General features: G+C 42.7%; 2 protein-coding genes across 8 annotated transcripts in view; one reads left to right on the forward strand and one right to left on the reverse strand.

The window, feature by feature from the left end:
* timm9 (translocase of inner mitochondrial membrane 9 homolog) overlaps window positions 1–8,233 on the reverse strand; it is an 8,894-nt gene extending 661 nt beyond the window's left edge. Inside the window, exons 1-4 of one of the 3 annotated variants that reach the window (XM_048600293.1) lie at window positions 6,824–6,988; window positions 2,248–2,308; window positions 2,085–2,159; window positions 1,887–1,982 (exon numbers count right to left, since the gene is read on the reverse strand). In XM_048600293.1, the coding sequence (XP_048456250.1) occupies window positions 1,887–1,982; window positions 2,085–2,120 (132 nt within the window). In that variant the 5' untranslated portion in view covers window positions 2,121–2,159; window positions 2,248–2,308; window positions 6,824–6,988. Of the gene's footprint in view, window positions 1–1,886; window positions 1,983–2,084; window positions 2,160–2,247; window positions 2,309–6,823; window positions 6,989–8,121 lie in introns of those variants that run through there. The other 2 variants (XM_020533879.2, XM_020533878.2) reach the window with 2 other exon arrangements.
* Window positions 8,112–14,334, forward strand: part of LOC109935203 (protein TALPID3-like) — a 286,726-nt gene continuing 280,503 nt past the window's right edge. For all 5 annotated transcript variants that reach the window (XM_048600285.1, XM_048600283.1, XM_048600284.1 and 2 more), the window contains exon 1: window positions 8,112–8,319. In XM_048600285.1, coding sequence (XP_048456242.1) covers window positions 8,112–8,319 — 208 coding nt within the window. The remainder of the gene's footprint in view (window positions 8,320–14,334) is intronic.

The following is a 14,334-nucleotide window of genomic DNA, read 5'->3' on the forward strand; positions in this document are numbered from 1 at the left end:
CCCCCCCCAATCGACTGTATGTGCATGCAAACAAATCTTACCAGTAGACAGCTGTTTGCAGAACAGTGCTCCACATTCTTGAGCAACATGTCCAGCTGGATATTTCAGATGAAGAAATTTAATACACTATGGGGATATTTGTTCACAAATGCTATTGAAAAGATGTTAAATGCAGGGGTGGATAACCAGAAAGGAATTGAGAAATTTCTCCTAATAATCTTTTTAAATCTCCTTGTAAATATTCCCTAAAAAGCAGATAAGCAATTTTGTATTTTGCATTGAATACAGAATGGTCCCAAAGGATCATACTTCTGCTTTTCCTATTCCTTGTGTCGATCACAAAATAGGGTGTTTGGCATTTGCTTGGTCTTTTTCCTCACCACAGTATTCAACATTTGGAAATTAAATGGCTGGAGTGGAAATTTCAACTGCTTGTGATGAAATACAGAAGAATTTATTAGTTTAAAACTCAGCTTTGAGTCACAAAGGTAAGGTTTGACCAAGAAAAAAATCACAGTACCTGGACATTTGAAATGGCACACTTTCTGTATTTGTGCAGCAGTTGGAATTGTTATAACCATCAGCAAAATAATAAAACTTAACTTATTTTATAGAAGTTTGAACATTTCCTTTTTAAAACTTCAATTTTCAACTGAGTACATTATTAACTAATGTTATACACTTTGACTTGTGATCCAGGTCAAATTTCACATTCATAGTAGGCTCTGGTTATTTTACAACTGCCCTCTAATAACAGATCACACTGCACAATGAGATTAAATGATTTGAAAAGTTGGAAGAAAATTCTGGCCAATATACCAGAAAGGTTTCCTCGAACAACAGAAATAAAACTATTAATATCCTCTTGATTTTCTGATATTGGTCCATTAGACTTTCTAGTTTGCATTCTCTTTCTGCTTGAAGCTTTCAAGTAAGAAAAAGGATCTCGGGTTAGTTTGAAAGAGCAATAAATTTTGAAGAGTGGTGAAAAGAATCGAAAGTGTGCCATTTCAGACCACTATTTCTAACCTATGGGAATATAAAAACAGAGGGAGGAAATCAAAAAGGTTTATTTAAAATTTGTTCTCCATGATGCAGTGAAGTCCTGCCATGCACAAGTTCACTTATCCACAAAACAGTGTATGGTATTTACTTCACAAAAGTTTTACAAAACAAAACTTAGTCAACAAAAATGAGAGCATCCAAATGAGTATAGAACTAAGATATAGAAGATGTCCATGGCTTATTTCACAGATGAGAAAGTACGGGCTGTACATGTTATCAGCTTTGTTACCCATTGGGGCATTTTGTGCATTGCTAGAGAACTCTAAAAAAGGTAGGTGTAATACATGTTATATTTTAATTATCTTTCCCCAGAAGCACACTTACATTTATTGAAAACAACTGGTTATATGGTCTTGCATTCTACACACCAATTTTTGAATGATTGGAACCTATCTATTTATTGCGCATTTGCAAGGTTTTCAAAGACCATAACACCCCTGAGAATGGCAGGACTTCACTGTATTAAGAAGTTTAGAATATGTATTCATCCTGACTAACATAATTTTTGCACTGAGTACTACACCATATTTGATATACCACAACCTCTTTGTACACCATATTCTGATTATTGAAGCATTAAGGCTCTCAAAATTACATGACATTTCAACTGAATTATCCTAAATGAATGTGTAAAAATTAATGGCCTTGCTTCAGAGTCTTAAGTGGAGAATATTAGCGATCATTTATGTATCATTTTAAAATTATAGCTAGGGTACGATTCTTCAATTCTTTCACAATAGCGGTTGAATAGATGTCATATTGCATAATGAATGTATTGATTTAAAAATAATACACAAAATACAAATAGTATGGGATAATACCTCTTCTGTTCTTACATCCCTGGTTGTGAAGTCCTTTACACAATCCATAAAGCAGTGCTCAGTCAGTTTATTGTATGTGCCCAGAAATTCTTTAAACTGTGCGAAAGCAAGAAAAAATGAACATCATATTAAATCCTGTTACCTTAAGTAACGTGTTTACTAACTTTCAATATTAAAGTAACCTTAAAAGACATTTACCTGTTTTATCTGGTCTGTCTCTGATATTTGTGCCATTACAACTATGCTTTTAGATCTTAGGAAAGTTTATTGTATCTGGCAATAAAGCAAATTCAATAGACACACATTAGAATTGCAATGAAATGTCACATTTGACTTGTATAAAACGTTGATTAGAACTCACTTGAAACACTGCAGTTCTGATCTCCATTTCAAAACGGGATATGGAGGAACCAGCGAAGTTGCTAAAAGATTCACAAAAGTGATATCAGAATTGCAGTTTCTCCTACTGGCAAAAAAAGGCCCCTTTGTCTAGAAGGCAGAGGTTGAGAGTTAAATAGTTATTGATTATTAGAGGTATTGATGAGGTAGACAAAAATATTTCTATTTGGTGATGGTATCAAAACCAGGGGTACTAGTATAAAGTAATCACTGATAAATTTGAAGAAATTCAACAATACTTCTATTTATATACTGCCTTTATGAAGTACCTTGACACTTTATTACCTTAAAGGAAAATTTGACACCAAACTTTTTTTTTAAAATGCAAAAGGGTGGTAGGTACCTAGAACACGCTGGTGGGGAAGTGGTAAAAGCAGATACAATAGCAGTGTTTAAGAGGCATTTAGACAGACATGAACAGGTTGGAAAAAAGGATACAGACCATGAGCAGGCAGATGGGATTAGTTTAGAATGGCACTGTGGTTGGCATAGACAGTGCGCCAAAGGGCCTGTTCCTGTGCTGTACTGTTCCATGACCAAAGGTTAAACAGGTAGGTTTTAAGAACACTTTAAATGAGGAAGAAATGTAGAGGTTTAGGAATGAAATTCCAGGCCTTAGGGCTCAGGACATCATCCATGATGGAGCATATGAAGTTAGGGGATGGAATCTTATAGGTCTGAATGACATGCCGAGATATGTGGCAGAGATCATGACAAGATAATTTCATTCATTTTAAGCTTTTTGCAAATGGCATTGTGAGAAGCAATGTGGGGATTAATGCTTGTTAATGGCTCAACTTGCCTTAATCTTCAGACTCCTATCAAATCACACTTGCCAAGGATACCAGAACAAGCAGTTGGTAAATTCAGCTTGCCACTTGTTCCGAATGACCTTCATGTTGGAAAACAGGCACCAACATCACAGTGCACAACCATGACATAACTAGATAGAAAATGAAGCAGAACAGAGTAGCAGACAAAAACACATCGCTCCCTGATGCGCTTAATGCTTTTTATGCTCGGTTCAAGCAGATTGCCAGTGGCAGTGTCACCAGCCCTAATTGCGCTTGTTGCATCTAGTCCCACAGTCACCGCTGTAGACATCAGAGCGGCCTTCTTGAGAGTAAATCCGAGGAAAGTGACTAGCTGGGAGTCCCTGGCTGTGCACTCTGATCACTCTGCGGAAGTATTCGCTGATGTATTTAACCTCTCTTTGCTATAATCCGAAGTTCCCCCCAGCTGCTTTGAGAAGACCATCACCCCAGTACCAAAGTAAACTCGTGCACAGTGCCTCAACAACTGCCACCCAGTGGCTCTGACCTCCATAATCATGAAGTACTTCGAGAGGTTCATCATGGCCCACCATCAACTCTAGCCTCCAAGCCTGCCTCGATCCCTTGAAATTTGCTAACTGGTGAACCAGGTCCACAGTGGACGCCTTTTCCCTAGCCCTGCCCTCATCCCGGAAACATCTGGCTAATAAGAATATCTATGTCAGGCTCCCACTTACCAACTACAGCTCTGCTTTCAACACGATAATCCAAACCAAACTAATCTCAAAACTCAGACCTAGTTTTTGGCTCTGGCCTTTAACTGGATCCTCAGCTTTCTGACCCATGGACTGCAATCAGTGAAGACAGACCATAGCACCTCCTTGCCATAATTCTCAACACCAGCGCCCCGCAAGAACGCATACTCAGTCCCCTACTGTACTCCCTGTATACTCTCAGCTGTGAACAAATTTCATACAAACTGCAACTACGAGTTTGCTGATGTTTTATATCTGGCCTACAACGATGAGTCAGTATACAGGAAGGAGATGAGTGCTTGGTGTCATGGTGCAATGATGATAATCTCTCTCTCACTGTCAGCAAAACTAAAGAACTGATCATTGACTTCAGGAAGAAAGGAGGAAGACACACCCTTATCTACAGCAATGGAGCTGAGGTGTAGAGGGTGGACTGTGTCAAGTTCCTAGGAGTGACGATAACCAACTATCTGTCCTGGATCACCCAGGTACATGCGATGGTCAAGAAGGTGCAACAATGCCTCTTCTTCCCCAGTAGGCTTAGGAAATTCCACAAGGATCCTCACCAACTTTTACCGATGCACTACAGAAAGCATTCTTTCTGGGTGCATACTAGATTGGTATGGCAACTACTCTGCCCAGGACTGTAAGAGACTACAAAGTTGTGTACACTGCCCAGGCTAGCACCCTCCCTTCCATGGACTCCATCTGCACTTCTCACTGCCATAGAAAGGCTGTCAAAGAACCCCCCCGCCCCAGTAATACTCTCTTCCATCAGAGGATACAGCTGCTTAAACATACATACAAACAGGTTCAAGAACAGCTTCTTCCCTGCTGCAATAAGAGTGTTGAACGGACATCTCTAATTTCAAATCTAATTTTGATCTTGCTTTTGTGCACCTCCTGTGCAGCCGTAACCTTGTATGCCTTGCTCTTATCTAAATATCCTATCATATGTATATGCCCTGTATGTTATGATCTGCCTACACTGCTCACAAAACAAAACTCCCTCTGTACTTAGATAGATGTGACAAAAAATAAATCAAATCAAATGCATCAGCAGTGGCCATACATACCTACATCTGTAGGCATTGCCATTTGATATGCCAGTCTCCAAGAACCCTCATGGCACAATCTGATCATTTACAGGATGCTTCTGCGCTTTAGTGCTGCATCTCGAGCTACATCCACACAAAATTATTGTAATAGTACAGCAATGACACTGCACTCATGGACTGGAGCAGGCTGCATCTCTACACTCTGCTTGCTCACTGTCATAGCATTCATTTTGAGCCTACGTATTGCATCCCTGCCTTGTTGTTGCCCCCTCAGCCAGAGACACCAGGCTCATACTATTGCTATCTTACCATGTCATTTTGCACAGACACAAAGCCAGGAAAATAACTGTCAACAGGCCTCTGTCAAGCAAACGGAGATAACCTTTGCTCAGGAGTTCACAGCACAGTAAGTTAAAGGCAGCCACTAGTACCATTCTAGGCCTAGCTCAGAGCAGTCAGAAGGAATGAGGAGCCAAATGACAGGGAGCACACCACACATCTTGACTCTGCCCTATTTTGGGCTGTTTTCCCCATGGAAATGACAGAGAGATTAAAATGAGGGGCACACTTAATACTGTTGATGTGGATGAGGAGATGTCCTGATTGAGCGAGTAGACATTGCAAAATACATGCAGGGTTGATGGTTTAAAGGGTGGGGCAGCTCCAACTGACAGTGCTGGACTCGGCATTCAATGAGGTTTTGAAGCTGGCATAGGTGCAAGAAATGCTGGGGAATTCTGGGATAGACACAGCGGTGAGTTGTCCTGTGAATGCTTGGTAAAATGCGGCAGAAATCAAGTAGTGTCTAAGATATGGCAAAAGAACATTTTAGGCCTGGAAATGACAAAAGCTCCAAAAACAAAAATTGACACAGCTCAGAGTTTGCCACAGAAACGCAAGCTTCAGCTCACATACTCTGAAGAACCCAGAATTAGAAGTGCACAGCTATCTTGGATAGTTTGGGGGCTTTAATTAACAGGAGCCCAGTCAGTGACAGATTAACTTATGTGTTTGTTTTAGGATACTAGCAGTAGAGTTTTGGATAACCACAAGTTTATGGAGGGTAACGGTGCAGCAAGGACATGGTGGACCCATGGACTGGACCAAGCTCCAGGAATATGTTGGAATAGTCAAGTTTAGAGGTAATAAAGACGTGGACAAAGATTTCAGCAGCAGATAAACAGATAGGAAAGACTTGGGTGACAATGAAATGTAAAGTGTTTGTAATAAGATACAAGACTGAAAGCACATTGTGGGATCAACTACACCACCGAAGTTGAGAACAGGTTGATTCAACCTAAATTGCCATGGAAAAGAACAGTGAATATTTGTTAGGGAATGGAATATGTAGCAGGGCCCAAGGACAATTGTTTGGGTGTTCCCAATATTTAAATAGAGGCAATTTCTGATCATTCAGCATTGGATTTCGGACAAGCAATCTGATAATTTAGTAGCAGTAGAGGAACCAAAAAGAGGTGGCGGTGACACAGCTGGATGTTACACACCAATTCCTTGTTATCCACGGATACGGTGAGGGAGTGTAATTTGAAAAGCTACAATGTGTTTTCGGACGATGTTGGCAAAGGGCAGCGTGTAGTTGAGAGATTTACAACAGGGGCAAAGGTAGATTCTGAGGGACATCAGTGATCATAGTGTACAAATGGGAAGAAAAGTTATTGTCGTTGATTTTCTGGCTATCTTTAGAAAAGGGGGCTCAATGAGCAGTGCTCAAATTCCCTGTATCGAGGGGAAGAGCGTAGGAGCATGTACTCAGCTCCTCCGGCGATAGTCCGTCGCCTCCCCCACAGCATTGGGACGGTGTCTGCTGTCAGTGAAGCTACATCGGCACTTGTCCTGCCGCAGCGGGTTGAGTGATTGTCGCAGTCAAGTTAGTGTCAGTTCAGTCGTGGGACCTCTCCGTTCAATGAACCACCCCTGCAGCCATGACTTACCGGAGCCGTCTTCCCGCCGTAAATCCACACTCCGAGTCGCACATTCACTAGTGTCATCAATCGAATAAAATAACTCAGCTCTGTGCAGTTCATTGGCCGCAAATGAGAGAACTTTAAGGAATGGACTTCAGATTGACCAGATTTATTTTTAAAAGGAAGGAAGGCTAAATAATCGGCGAATGATGGAAAGCGCGTGCTGGGAATCTCAGACTAGTTTTGCTCTCTTTAGGGGCGGGGCCATGGATTAACGGTGGCAAAACCCGGATGAGGCTCTAGCCGTTTTTTTATGAATCTTAAAACCCAAGTTTCAGCTCGAGCAGAAATAACGGCGCCGGGTAGAAACCCCAGGACTATCCCTTCCCTAGATTAACAAGTAAAACGAAATCTGTACACAAATCCCTGGAACACCACCCCTCAAAACAAAATCCTGACAGGAACCCATTAAACCCTCCTACCTCAAAACACCTCCTTACAGGAGTTCCAGCAGTCCTCCCTCTTGCCCCGAAAGTCCCTAGCAGGATCTGCAGTAACACCCACTCCACACAGGAGCACTCCCCCCCGCCAAACCAAATCAAAACCTGGACAAGGCCCAGGTAGGAATACCTCTCACCCCCGAACAAGAACCCGAGGACCATTCAAATCCAGACATCCCACCCCCCCCAGAAGAAAGCCGACCGCAGCAACAACCCCTTAACCCCACTAAACGAAACCGGAAAGGAGCAGCAACCCACCCCCCACCAAATAAAAATCCCGGAAAGAGATCCACCGCCTGCCCCTCTTACAATGAAGAACCCGGACAGGAGCCGCAGTAACACGTCCCTCTCCTAAAACCCGGATAGCATTCGCATCTAAACCTCGTCCCCCTCCCCAAAACTAGGACAGCATTGCTGCAACTCCCCTTTCTCCTCCAAACCGAATAGACCCCAATTCGGGGAGGAGCGATTCCACCTTAGTCTGTTAACAAGACGGATCATATGCTGTTGTCGCCCCTAGAGACGCAAGCAAGCCGCCTGACTTGGGCAAGCTCCTGGTTATTACCGAGTGGTTCGCACTGGTTACGTTTTTGTCTAAACTTTAATTTAAACGGGCTGCGAGATACAGGTGACTGTCGACCCACATCGACTTTACTACTTTGAAACTCCAGCCAAGTGGTGTTTGCGAAGCGGGAAGCAGCAGATGTCTGGCGGGATTGGGCCCGGGGCCCAAGCTGAGTGATATAGCTCTCTACCCGTCATTAATCGCTAAATAAATTTCATCTCCGGTAGCAAATGAAATTGGCGGGAGGAGAATGGAAGTACCGGTGAATGTAGCGGCAGGCGGCCGTGTCTGGCAACATGGGACTGCCAACAGAGTCAGAATTTCGGTGCAAAAGTTGCGTGAAGTTACTTCCCCGTCCGGTGCTGAAGAGCCAGTTTACATTCCACCCGCTCTGCCAGTGAATAAACCGTGGGGCAACAAAAACACATCCGATGGAAATGTGTCAGGAGGAACATCAGGTTAATGTTCAATCTTCTCCAATGTTCATTTTACTTTGGTTAAAATGCTGTTTGTTTTGTATAAATCTAGTTATTGGGCATTGATATTTACCAACGCTTTGGTATTGCAAATAAGCAAAATAAAGAACATTAGACGCTGGAAACCTGAAACAAAAACAGAAATTGCTGGAGAAACTCAGCAGGTCTGACAGCGTCGATGCAGGGATAGAGTTAACGTTTCTTGTCCGGGGACCTGATGAGTTTGCCTAGCAAATTGTTTTTGTTTTTGTTTTAAAAAAAGTACTTGCACACAGGTATTAAAAGACGATCTTTGGATCGTGGCAATGTTGAATTAATATATTTGCGACAGAATATGTTATTGAATCTGCAAATAATCAGTTTACCCAAATTTTTGGGTGATAACTCATTGCTTTAAATAGATACCCTCCGCAAGACTTGAGTACTATGGTTCAAGTAGAAACATACGATATACCAGAGGGAAATTAGAAGAGACTGCAATATCCAGAGCAGTGAGAATGTTGAATTTGCTGCCACTGGAAATAGTCGAAGTGAATAACAAACGTGCATTTAAGAGAAGCCGGACAAGCATATGTGAGTCATATTGATAGAATTTGGAACGAAAGACAAGTGGAGCATGGGTGCCAGCATAATTTGGTTGGGCTTAATGATTTTTTTCGGTTGTTATATGGATGTCCTATGTAGTAAATCTTAATGTGGTAACTTTTTTTTCTCCTTCAGTCTTGAAAGTGTGCAACATGACTTATGCTGGTGCTGGGATGTTTTTGAGTGTGTGGAAACAGCATCAGCTTGTAGTCATGTAGTACCTGAAATAAATTGAAACATGATAAGTTACTTCATAGGAGCATTATTAGGTTGTTGAGCTGATTAAGGAAATTGACGGGAACTTGAAAATGAGAATTTTAAAATTGAGCTGTTCTTTTTCTGGGAACCAGTGTAGGCCTGTGAGCAGAGGTGATGATGGTGAGCAACTGTCGGTAGAAAAAAAATGGCGTGGGCAATAGTGTTTTTGATGACCTCAAATTTCTGGAGTGTAGATTATAGAAAATTGGTCAAAATGTGTTAGAATAGGCAAGACTAAAGAAGACAATATTTTGAGTTGACTCAAATGTATCAAACAGCTATCAGGAAAGGTACCAAGTTTAAAATGAAACAAAGAACTGCAGATGCTGAAGATTTGTAAAATATTCAGCACTATTCGTGACTGTTCAGATGCTGATACAGCCTATGTTCATATGCAACAAGATCTGGGGAATATCCAAGGTTGGGATGAAAAGTGGCAAGTAACATCCAAGCCACACAAATGCTATGCAATGACCATTGTAATAAGAAATAATCCAACCATCACCTGTTGAAATTTAATGGTGTCACTATTATGGACCAGATTAAACCCTCTCAAACTATATTCAGAAGGTAGCCTCGACCTTAAGTTTTTCTTATTTTAAAGTAAGGCATTGTGTTCCAGATGCAATTCAATTGGTCAAACTACTTGAGTTTAAGCAAAACATACTTTAATTTTACAGTACAGTTAAAATACAGACAATATAAAAATAAAAGAATTGGCTTAACTGTAACTCTATTCAAAATGCTTAACAAATAAAATGTAGATATTAACTACTACTAATTAATTGTTCCAAAATAGTAACATCCCATAAACACATCCTTGGCAAAGGCAAATTTCATAAATAAGTTATCTCCGACGCAATCCGAGCAATAGGAAGAGAACCCCAGCTTTTAGCTGTAACAGAGAGACGGATAAGGGCTTTGACATGCAGCTTCAAGACCCCAGTAATGACTGAAAGCTAAAACTAAAAATCCTGGTTCTTTTCATCATTGGAGAAAAAAAAGGATAAAATACACCTTGTAATTTTGTCATATTACCATCATTGAATTCCCCCACTATCAGCATCATGGGGTTAGCATACATCAGAAATGCAACTGGACTTACCAAATAAATCAGTCACTACAAGACCAGGTCAGGGGCTAGGCATACTGCGGTGGGTAACTCCCCTCCTAACTCCCCAAAGCCTTTCCACCATCTATAAGGCACAAGTCATGAGTGTGATGAGATGTTTCCCACTTGCCTGGATGGGTGCAGCTCCAACAACACTTGGGAAGCTTGACACCATCCAGGAAAAAGCAGCATGCTTGACTGGCACCATATCGACATGCATACAATCCTTCCATCACTGACACTCAGCAGAACTGTGTTCTATCTACAAGATGCCCTCAGAAGTTCACCAAAAGACCTGAGACAGCACCTTCCAAATCCAAGACCACTTTTGCTCTAAGGACAAGGGCAGAGATACATGGGAACACTACCACATAAGTAGTTCCTTCCAATCCACTTACCATCCTGACTTGGAAATATATCGCCATTGCTTTGCTGTTACTTGGTCAAAATCCTGAAGGCGTTGTGGGTTAATGTACAGCATATGCACTGCAGCAGTTCAAGAAGGCAGCTCACCACCACCACCTTCTCAATGGCAACTAGGACAGGAACTAAATGCTGGTCAGTGACTGATGCCCATGTCCCATGTATGAATAAACAATTTGAAACCAAAACAAAGGCTGGAGAAACTCTGCAGGTCTGGCAGCATCCGTGGAGAGAAAGCAGAGTTAATGTTTCGAGTGCAGTGACTCTTATTCAAGTTTTAACAACGTACCCAACCAAGCTGTGCTCACAAAACTCTCAGCACTTTGTATTCACTTCATGGGATATAGGTGTTAATTGTCTGGCAGCAACACCAGGATGAGCTGGACGTGGCTCCACCCCAGCCCAGGGTCTCTCAGTGAGCGAGGAACAGGTCCTGGGTGGACCTGCAGGCTAGGCTGAGGCCGAGGGCTCAGCCTGATGTCACGGTCTCCCGGTGTTGTGGTCTTGTCCCACCATGGAGCTCTTGTCCCCGTGTGGAGGTCTTCTTTGTCTTCTGAGGCCAGGTATTCCAGTGGCCTGACAGGCGTTCTCGTCCAGGAGTGGTGGCCTTGGCCCGATACAGCGGTCTTCTTTGGAGGCTTCCGGCCCAGTATTCCAGTGGACTGTCATGGTGGTCTTGTCCCAGCTGTGCCTTTGGGTATTCAATCATTTCTTAATTGCTTTCCCTGAGCCCAGGATCCATTAACTGAACTGTGATGAACAACGTCTTAATTTTGCTTCTTTTTTGTAATTATATATGACTCCAGTCATTAATGTAGGTGCCATGGTAGAGCGACTTATAAAACTTTTCACTGTATTTTTCATGTAAACATACACGTGACAATGAATTTCTATTCTATTCCATGTCATGTAATGATACTCTCAACACTATTAGGGAGTGAGTTCCAGGATATTGATTGAATGACACTGAAGAAACTGTGATATGTTTCCAAATCAGAACAGTGAGTGTCTTGGAGGGGGAAATTACAGATGTTGCATCCTTCTAGATGGCAGAATTCATGGGTTTGCAAAGTGCTAAATAAGGAACCTTGGAGAATTTCTGCAAGGCATCTTGTAGATAGTACATATTGCTGCAGCTGGTAGTGGAGAGAGTGAATATTTGTGGGTTTCAGCGCCAATCAAATGGGCGTCTTTGTCCTGGATGGTGTATAGCTTCTTGAGTGTTGTTGGAGTTGCACCCATTCAGGCAAGTGGGAGAGTATTCTATCATAGTCCTGACTTGTGCCTCGTAGATCATGCATGGGCTATAGGCGTCAGGAAGTGAGCATCAAAGAGCCCAGCAAAACTGGAATCAAACTCTCTCCGGTGGTTAGAGTCATACCTGACACATAGGAAGATGGTTGTGGTTGTTGGAGGTCAATCACCTCAGCTCCAGGACATTTCTGCAGGAGTTCCTCAGGGTAGTGTCCTAGGCCCCAAAATCTTCAGCTGCTTCATAGAAACATAGAAACATGGGAGATAGGAGCAGGAGGAGGTCGTTTGGCCCTTCAAGCCTGCTCTGCCATTCTTCACAATCATGGCTCTTCGTCCAACTCAATAGCCTAATCCTGCTTTCTCCCCATAACCTTTGACCCATTCACCCCAAGTGCTATGTCTAGTTGCCTCTTGAATACATTCAATATTTTGGTATCAACTACTTTCTGTTGTAATGAATTCCACAGACTCATCACTCTTTGGGTGAAGAAATGCCTCCTCATCTCCATCCTAAATGGTCTGCCCAAATCCTCGTATTGTGATCCCTGGTTCTGGACAGACCCACCATTGGGAACATCCTCCCTGCATCTATCCTGTCTGGTCCTGTTAGAATTTTATAAGTCTCTGAGATCCCCCCCTCCTTATTTGTCTGAACTCTAGCGAAAACAAGCCCAACCTAATCAATCTCTCCTCATATGTCAGAGCTGCTATTCCTGGAATCAGCCTGGTAAACCTTTGATGCACTCCCTTGAGAGCAAGAACATCCTTCCTCAGAAAAGGAGACCAAAATTGCACACGATATTCCAGGTATGGTCTCACCGTGGCTCTGTACAACTGCAACAACACATCCCTGTTCCTGTACTCAACTTCTCGCAATGAAGGCCAACATATCATTTGTCTTCTTTACTGCCTGCTGCATCTGCATGCTTACCTTCAGCGACTGATGCACAAGGACATGCAGGTCCTGCTGCACACTCCCATCTCCCAATTTACAGCCATTCAGGTAGTAATCTGCTTTCTTGGCTTTGCTTCTGAAGTGAATAACCTCCCATTTATCCAAATTGTACTGCATCTGCCATTGATTTGCCCACTCGCCCAACCTGTCCAGATCATGCTGACCTTCCCTCCATGATAAAGTCAGAAGTGGGGATGTTCGCCGATGACTGCGCAACGTTCAGCATCATTTAGGATTCCTCAGACGCTGAAGCAGTCCGTGTCCAAATGCGGCAAGATGTGGACAATATCCTGGCAACCAACATTCGTGCCACACAAATGCCAGGCTATGACTATCACCAATGAGAGACAGTCTAACCACCATCCCTTGACCGTCAGTGGTGTTACCATCAACATCCTGGCTGTTATCGTTGACCAGAAACTCAACTGGACTCACCACATAAACACAGTGGCTACAAGAGCAGGTCAGAGGCTAGAGCACTGTGGCATGTACTCACCTCCTGACTCCTCAAAGCCTGTCCACCATCTACAAGGCACATGTCAGGAGTGTGATGGAATACTTCCCACTTTCCTGGATGAGTTCAGCCCCAACAGCACTGAAAAAGCTTGACACCATCCAGGACAAAGCAGCCCGCTTGATTGGCACTACATCCACAAGCATCCACTCACTTCAACGACCTGACGCTCAGTAGCAGCAGTGTGTACTATCTACAAGGTGCACTGCAGAAATTCACCAAAGATCCTCAGACAGCACCTTCCAAACCCATGACCATGTCCAGCTAGAAGGACAAGGGCAGCAGATATATGAGAACACTATCACCTTTAAGTTCCCCTCCAAGCCACTCACTATCCTGACTTGGAAATAGATCGTTGCTGACTCAAAATTCTGGAACTCCCTCCCTAATGGCATTGTGGGTCAACCCACAGCAGGTGGACTGCAGCGGTTCAAGAAGGCAGCTCACCACCACCTTCTCAAGGGCAACTAGGGATGGGCAATAAATGCTGGCCAACCAGAGATTCCCTCATCCCACAAAATGAATAAATAAAAAAGAAGTTACTTGCCACAGAACTCTTAGCCTCTGACCCGCTTGTTATGACTGGGAGACAGACAGTCAAATCAAATGAGCCTCCCTTTTTCTGCATTTGCAACACAGTAAAAATTAAAATGTCAAATGACCTTCAAAATTGGCCATGTTCGTTCCTAGCCAGACTTTTTGAATAACCAGCCCCAGACTTTGTGAATAATTGATACTAATAACCAGCTTTATAGCTTAAGCAATAGATATAACAAGTTATTAATAAACCAGGCAGTCCCTGGGATGCAGAGATAGTAGCAATTGCAGATGCTGGAGAATCTGAGATAACAAGGTGTAGAGCTGGATGAACACAGCAGGCCAAGCAGCATCAGAGGA

The sequence above is a fragment of the Rhincodon typus genome, chromosome 8, assembly GCF_021869965.1.
Source record: "Rhincodon typus isolate 14 chromosome 8, sRhiTyp1.1, whole genome shotgun sequence".
NCBI lineage: Eukaryota > Metazoa > Chordata > Chondrichthyes > Orectolobiformes > Rhincodontidae > Rhincodon > Rhincodon typus.